This window comes from Eurypyga helias, unplaced genomic scaffold (genome assembly GCF_000690775.1).
Source record: "Eurypyga helias isolate BGI_N326 unplaced genomic scaffold, ASM69077v1 scaffold29409, whole genome shotgun sequence".
Classification (NCBI taxonomy): domain Eukaryota; kingdom Metazoa; phylum Chordata; class Aves; order Eurypygiformes; family Eurypygidae; genus Eurypyga; species Eurypyga helias.
In genome coordinates, this window is record NW_010273146.1 from 1 (window position 1) to 8,043 (window position 8,043).

An 8,043-nucleotide genomic window follows, 5' to 3' on the forward strand; every position below is an offset into this window, starting at 1 on the left:
ATATAAAATGAAATTTCCATACCCCAAAGGTCTGCCAAGGAAGGATATGATAACGTCAGCAGTGGTGCTGGTCCATGCGCTCACTCACAAGTTGCTATAGAAAAGAAATACGTCAGAACTACCTCTTTGCCACCAAAATCCACAGAGCTCAGGATTTATACGTGAAAAGGTTCCTTGTACTCTCGCTACAATACATAAGCAAACACCAGGAGAGGACGGCAACCTCTCTAATCAGGTTGCAGACCTCTGCTATCTAATTTCACCCACGTAGCACAATAGCTGAAGCAGTTTCTTTGATGTTTCTTGAGGATGTGTTTAGTGCCCAGCTTGCTGTGAAGTTTGCTGTGTGGAGCAGGTCATGGTCATTTCATAGAGCTGGGGACAGAGAAAAGCCCAAGGAGCCACGTTAGCACAGGGTTTAAATGTTAATCCCTTCACTGAGGCGAGTAACCTTTAAATTATATTTTTTAAATTTTAGGATATCTCAAGAGCTGTAAAACATTCGAATAAGAAATTCATTAAAATTGACAAGCCCCCTGTGTGCCAAAAATTACTTCAGAAAGGAAAGAAGTATAGGTTAGTTTGTGAGCCAGAAGCTGAAATAACTCCAGAGGTAAGTCCCTTACACAACCCTCGTTTTGTGTGTTGCAGCTTCGTTAGAAACATGGTACAAAAAGGTTTTTCCTGTATGTTCCTGCCCTGGCGTTAAGGACTTTTTGCACATTCGTTTGCCATTGCCGCAGAAAGCATTTGCCTCTTGAGGCCCTAAAATTTTGGGATGAAATCCTGACGCTAAAGTCAACAGCAGAACTCTCCCAGAGACTGGAACTGGGCTCAGATCTGTGCCAACAGCCAAATACCTCCCCTTTAGTTTATGTTTTGGGTAAATATTTATCTTTAACCTGTTTACGTTGTGTAGGAAATTGAATTTGTTGACGGATCGCTCTTGAAACTAAAAAGTTACATTGAAGTCTATTTGGAGAAACCCGACGACTTCACCTTGTCTTTGGTTGAGCTGGAATCTGACGCAACCGTTTGGAAAGCAAAGCTAAGAGAGAGTGAGTCTCTGGTCTTCCCACGACGAGTTTGTTCCCTCTGAACAGATGCAGGAGTCGGGGTATACTTCACCCCTTAGACACACCTAAAATCCTGCTGCTAAAATCGCAAGGTTTGGGGCTGGAAGTGACAAAACGAAGAGAAGAGCTCTGGGAGGGCGTGGGTGTTGCAGTAAGCTGCAGAATCCCTCCTGAGCAAACAGGCGTGGGCTGTGCGGGAGGATGCTCTGCTGTCGTTTCACCTACTGGGAATCATATGCAGTCTCTATTGCATATTACAGGATTTATACCTGAAAGGTATAAATCTCTACCTGCAATCTCTATTGCCTGTTATAGAGGGCGTACTGCAGCATGTTGGATAAAAGGGGAAAAAAATCATCTCAGTTTTAAAAGTCTTAGCAGCCAAAATCCACCCAGCAGCTTGGTTTTGTGCCCCAGAATTGTTGTAGGAATTCCTCCCTCACCTCTGTAAACTCTTTGCCAGGTGACTGGATACATTACGATCAGAACAAAAACGAGCAGAAGAGAAGCGCCGTCGGTAAGTCAATCCCAGGTTGCTCATTTTCTGTCTACCTCGCTTGCTGTTGTCGCTCCAGTGATGTGCCAGAAGTTAACATCGCCCCTCACTTGCTGCTTAGGGGTCAAAAAACGGAAACCAGCCCTCAGCATTTTGGAAGACGATGGGCTCTGCAACAAAAAGCAGAAGACCAGCAATACTACAGGTAAAGCGTTTGTGTGTCACGTAAAATAAAAGGTTTGGGTTGGTTGGTTTTTTTCTTTTTTTTATTCTGTGAATTGAACCTGACGTCATTGTTTTTTAAGACTTCCACGAATCTGGGCGTGATACTTATGCTTTTGTAGGTGCAGGATTTATACCGGTGCTTGTTTGCTTTGCTACACGGTCATTCATTCTGTAAGAAATGGGGAGAAGCAGCTAGGAAATGTGTTAGAGTCAGCTAAAATGGTATTGTCTTCTAAGACTGGGCAATAGTGGCTGGTTTTCAAAGTGGTTAACTGTGTGGGTGAAGTAAAGGGAAAATGAACATCTGGAGCAGCTGTAGGTTTGGTGAAAAACTGGCATCCGAACTTTGCCCGCAGGTGGTGAGTGCTTAGTGTGGCCTTAACGTTACGTCTCGAGGCGCTTGGTAACCTGACGTACAGTTTTTCCACTAGAGGAATAGCTGCTTATAAATGGAAAAAAGAGATCCTTTACAGCGGCAGGCATGCAGTCAGATGCTGTCGTCTTCGTGAGCCAGGCTTTTCAGTCCTTTGGGTGCTTTTCTCTAGCACTTGGCTCTGACCTTGCTGGATAATCGGAATAATAAGATCCCCTTTATCGTATGGTCCTGTGGCCATGCACAAAACTAATAGTGTCACTGAGCTACAAGTGTAATGAAAAGAGCAGTGTTAAATCTGATTTTTGCTCTACGTCTTTTCAGATGGAATTGAAACGAAGAACTTAACTGATCAACAGCTGATGGTGATCGCAAAGTTGTTCGGTAGGCAGTGGAGAGAAATTGCCATTGAGTGTCTTCAGATGGAAATGAAGGACATCGAGCAGATTCAGGCAGTGGAGGAAGAAGTTAATATGCAAAAATTTCTGTTGTTAAGCAAGTGGCGAGACAGAGAGCAAAGCAATGGGACTGCAGAAGCCCTGTACAGCAGTCTCCACGAAAAAGCGTCCTATGAGATACTGCAAGCCCTGCAAGGTACTGCCTTCCCATTGCATTTATTTAATTACATCCATGTGTTTCAGAGGGATTTTAAGAATTTGTGTCAGTTCATAAAATACCCAGTACGTGTTTTACTACGTAGGTCAAAGTTGTCTCCCTTCTGTTATTAGCCATGACTTTTTCATGTGGCATTTTTATACTTCCCTTCCGAAAGGGATATAAAACCAATAATATTTTTGCACTGACTGTGTTGAGAGAACTCTGAGCATGACCTAGTCATCACGGCCAAACCGGTCAGCGTTAGATACCCAAACCAATTCTTGGTTCTCTCGGGAAGCCCAAAGAGGAGACGTTTGGGTCTTTGCTCTTAGGAAGGGTCAATTAACACCTTCCCCTGACGAACGACTGTGCGGCTTGGTCCTGCAGACCTGTGTGTGTGTATTTCCTTACAAGCCAAGGGGAACCTTCCTCAAAAACAAAGTATATAACTTTTTTTGGCAGCAGGAAAAGCTTTGAAACTCTTTCTTCACTCTCCCCAGAAGCAACCTGGTTTCCTAGGGTGGAGAGCTGCTCCTGCTCCCTCGCTCCTTTGACCCTGTCTGTGCCATAGCCTTGGGCTGTCTCGCAGGCTCTTAAGGCATTTCTTACTCAACTCGAATGTTGCAGTAACTTGTAGAGATCAGACAACCTGTAGGTGTTCCTTTCCTTAGGTTTTTCGTCTCGGTGCTGAGCCAGTGAAGCCGCAGCTAAAAGGAGCACAGTGGGAGCTTCCCCAGCCAGCCGACACGCTTCTCTGGCTGCTTCCCCGGGATCTGGTGGAGATTTGGGAAGGAAGATGGCAAGGCGTCATCACTTGGAGGAAAGTTTAGGCAGGATCTCCGCAAGAAATGCAAATGAAGTTTTGCGCGGCTCTAAGCACACGTAAGGCTTTCAGGAGCAATTACTGCATGGCGGATCCCGGCATCGCGGCTGGGAATGCCGGTACGGGGCAAACCCACGCTGCCACCCACCTTCGTCTCATTTGAGCCAGTCCTAAAAGACATGAACATTGGGAGAAACCACTTTACCTTGTTCAGGTATATCTGGAAACGTTTTTATTTACATCAGGGAAAGACAGGGAGAAACGTTGTGCAGCAACTTTCCTCCCCTTAAAATTACTGAACTGCCACAATCATGAGATACGTTGTATTGCTCACGGATGCCCAAGATCAGGGAAGAATAATGCTAAATTTGCAGGCAAATTCCTTTGCATAGTCACTGTATATATACGTAATTACTGTATATACTCGTGTACCTTCAGTCCTTGTTAAGCTGTGGTTCTGTTTCCTAAAAACCCGAAGACTGGGTTCATGGGAGCAGCACTATCAACTCCAGGCAGCTTTGAATTCTCCCTGGGAATTTCTTCACTCTTTTCTGTATAGTCTGTCTCAATTTTTATGAGATCATTTTTATGTTGAATAGTTGTTTTTTGTACTATAAGCTTTTTATACTTTTTTTTTTTTTTTACTTGATTCATTACAACTGGGATAGAATTAGGTGCTTAAACTAAAATGGAGAAGCCAGAATCTGCCAAGGCTGTTTCTCAGTTGGCAGTGCACGGGCTACGAAATTGAAAAACATTTGGAAATAATGTTATTTGCAGAAGAGAGCGGCAACCCGATACGGGAGACTCTCATGTTTTTAAAGACGTGTGATTCTTAAGGATTAAAAAGAAAACATTTACACTATTTACGTATGATTTTTGATTTATTTTTTTTTATTTTAGCTGTTGGGTGAAATGTTGCAAGGTTGTCATATGTTGTGGACCGTCTTTCCAACCCTTGATGCTCCTTCACTGCTACGTACATCCCTGGGGGTGGCCGAGGAAAAGGGCTGTTGGTGCCCAGGACCTCACCGACTCTTTCTGCTGGTGGGGAAAAAAAGCTGGTGTGGGGCTCTCCATCCCTTTCCTCCACTGAAAGGGCTGTCAGGCATTGGAACAGGCTGCACGGGGAGGTGGTGGATCACCATCCCTGGAGGGATTTAAGAGACAAGTTGATGCTCAGGGACATGGTTTAGGGTAGACTTGGCAGTGCTGGTTGATGGTTGGACTCAATGACCTTAATGGTCTTTTCCAACCAAAACAATTCTATGATTCTATGATCCCCGGGCAGAGCTGCCCTTGGCTTTTCTCTCTGGGACAGGCTGGGGGGAAATTGCCATCAGGGGGACCTTTAAGATACTTGATAAAATCCAAAGCTCTAATAGGACCCTCTGTTCAAAAGCAGAAAACTCCAAGCTGGAAATAAGATGCTTATTTGTAATAATGAGGGTAAGTGGATAGCGTAGCAGGCGATCAGAAGAGATGATAAGGCCTTCAGCCTTCAGGTTCTTTAAATCAAAATCAAGAACTCTTTAAAAAAAAATTTCTTTCTGTGGTTCTCAGTTTGTCTTTGTCCAGTTCTTGCAGGCAGAAGGAATTAAAAACCTACAGCTGCAGAAGGACATCAAGGCATCGAGGCGTGAGGTTGCTCTTACCTTAAGACTCAGCGTATGTTGTGGGTGGTCGGTGGGAGTAGGGACGGTGGGTGTTGGAGCGGTGGGAGAAGCCAAGCGAGGGGAGAGAGCTGAAGAGCAAGGCACTGGTGATGGGGGCGGTGGGGGCTGAGTGGGACATGGTCAGCAGCAGCCTGGTCACTGCTTGGGCGAGGGCAGACCCAGGGGGGATGGATGCCTTCAGCTAGGCTGGTTAGTACTGGGGGCAGGGGTCGGGACGATCCCAGCATCCCACGCTCTGCAGAAATCCTTGCCTCGTTGAAACAATTCAGCCATTGATTTCAGTGGAGCCAGGATTTCACTCAGGAAACTATGGAACCGGTTGGAAAATCCACTGCAAATGAGGATGAAACCAAGTGGATTGCTCTGAGTGCTGGGTCTGAAAATCCACAAGAAACACGTCTGATGTAAGTAAGAAGAGGGAAACGGGATTTTAAAATACGCTACCGGTGCTGAATGTTGCTATGGTGTACCTTTACACGCCAGCAATATTTGTAGTATTTTAAAAGCAATGAAAAAAGACAGGTCACCACAATTTTTATGCCAACTTTAATTTTATTAGGCAATAAATAGAATAAATAAGGACTGTCATCATAAATAAGTTGATTATTATAAATACGTTTCCATTTCTGAAAATCACAGCTGAATAAGTAAAACAGTTAAATTACAGTTGAGTGTTTGGTAGTTTGAGAACATTTTGGTACTACAGTGTAGCTTATTTTCTAGAAATTGAGAGGTTTAACATGACAGCTTAAAAGGCACTGTGACAACAGCTCGCTAAAACAGGATTTATAAGAAACTCCGTGAAATATTATGCATTAGATTCCTTAAAAACCCCCAGACACCTTGCAGGGCATTGACCCTTAACTGGTTTTTTCTCCAAAACATCCTTAGGTTAAATTTATAGCCGAAGTGCTGGAGGGCTGGGCGCTTACAGCGAGCTCTCCAGAGAGGTCAGGTAGTTCATCATCCTGTTGATGGTGATCGTGCGGATTCGGAAACCCTGAAGGATGCTGCAGAGCCTCATCCTCTCCTGGAAGGAGGTGAACCCCACGCCCGCTGATGCCTGTGGCACGCTCCTGCTGCTGCTCTTCAGCGCCTGGGAAGAGATAGAGACGTTACCAACTATCCCCAGGAAGGGGCTGAAACAGAAACTTCTAGATTTTTCAGCCCCCGAGTGATAAGTGACAAGACTTAGAAATAGGACTGTATGCTCATAAATGAAATATTTTAAATATTTAATGATATAACTAATACGCTTGGGATAAAATTTGACATATTTAATGATATAATTAATAGGATTAAAATTTGAAATATTTAATGATCTAATTAATAAACATAGGCCGTGCAGCTTGAGACAAAAGGTCCAATGTCCATTCATGCATAAAGGCTCTTTCTGCCCATGAATAAAGATGCTTTTTAAAATAAGCCTATGGTTGGCTTTGTCTGGCGACCCCTTAGACTGGGCTCATCTGCCAGAATCTCCAGGCTATTGGGAGCTAGTGGGTCAATACGAAGGGAGTTAACTTTTTTTAATTAGCATTTGTTAAACAAACAAGCTTTTTACTTCTATTCTCTCTCCTCACTAATAATTTTTATTGAAGTTCAGTACATCCTATGTTATACTCAGTTTGCCCAGTGTGTTATATCTCAGTATTTGGAAGAGAAATAGGGCTACGTCCCTTGTACTCTCTCCTTTATTCTATTTTGAAGTTCTCTGGAACTGGCAGAAAACCCTGTGCCCCGTCTCAGAGCAGTGTGAAAGGAGGAGGGCTGCTGAGGAGCCATACGTCTGAGTCCTGACGTGCTGACCGTATCAGCAAGGACAAATATGAAAAACAAGACCCAGTTTGTAAGAATCACATCCCTTCCAGGAAAAAACAACAACAGACAATATTTAAATCACCAGATTAAATAAAGGTCAGTATTTGACTGACTACAGAATGGAGCACACTGGGTTAAAAACTCTGGTTTGAGACAGAAATAGTAAAAAGGCAGGAGACGCGATACTTACTTTCATCATACCATCAATAGTTGCCAGCACCTTTTGATCATCAAAGTTCTTCAGCTCTGCCCTGTAGGCACTCAGATCCTCATAGATGCCCTGCAGGCATTTACTCTGCAAAAGGCAGAATTATTAGGAAATGTGGGAATCTCTTGTTAAACGCTTTAAACTTAGAACAAGCAAAAGAAGGCGTTGTTTTGGGAAACTTGCAAATTTACCATATCAAAAGTAGATCTTTCCAGTGCTGGACAGCTGCTAGTCTGCAAATTAAAGAAGAAATCAGACATGCTGATTTTGTGGAAATATGAATTACACGGCTCTTCCATGAAAATATGATGCTGAAACTTAATATATATCTATATATTACCCCTGGATCCTCAGATGTGCAGGCTTTTATTGTGTTGATTTGATTCTCAGTGATATCTTCAAGATCAACCTCTTCGAGGGTACATTCAAATCCCAGGGTGCCGAGCTCCTGCGTTAAAAAGGGAATAAAAAAGGGTCATTGACTCAGCTCCGTGGTATGTATATCTACATGTAAATACACAGGTAAGTGATGGGTCATTTGCTGTCTGTGTTTAGCTGAATCCTAGGAATGAGACTGCGTGAGGGCTATGGTAAAAAGCTTGTGAATAGACTGAGACTTGTTTTATAGGTCGTAGCCAATTGCACTGGCTCCATTACCTCAAATCTTTTTCTCAGACACAGAATCTAGTGAGAACTTTGCGCTGCTATGGTTTTACATGTGAAGTATTTCTTAGAAAGTAAAACTAAA

The 8,043-nt window shown here is 43.4% G+C and overlaps 2 protein-coding genes across 2 annotated transcripts; one reads left to right on the forward strand and one right to left on the reverse strand.

Moving 5' to 3' along the window:
• Positions 1-478: 478 nt before the first annotated feature.
• LOC104515426 lies at positions 479-3,458 on the forward strand (the record flags this gene model as incomplete). The annotated part of the gene is made up of 6 exons (XM_010159385.1): positions 479-613; positions 920-1,058; positions 1,540-1,593; positions 1,694-1,777; positions 2,495-2,764; positions 3,439-3,458. Coding segments are annotated over 6 exons (702 nt in total), but the record flags the coding sequence as incomplete, so codon positions are not given.
• A 181-nt stretch (positions 3,459-3,639) lies between these two features.
• On the reverse strand, positions 3,640-7,743 carry IL12A (interleukin 12A; the record flags this gene model as incomplete). Its single annotated transcript, XM_010159386.1, has 5 exons — positions 3,640-3,760; positions 6,199-6,362; positions 7,278-7,382; positions 7,487-7,528; positions 7,636-7,743. Coding segments are annotated over 5 exons (540 nt in total), but the record flags the coding sequence as incomplete, so codon positions are not given.
• Between the last annotated feature and the right edge of the window lie 300 nt (positions 7,744-8,043).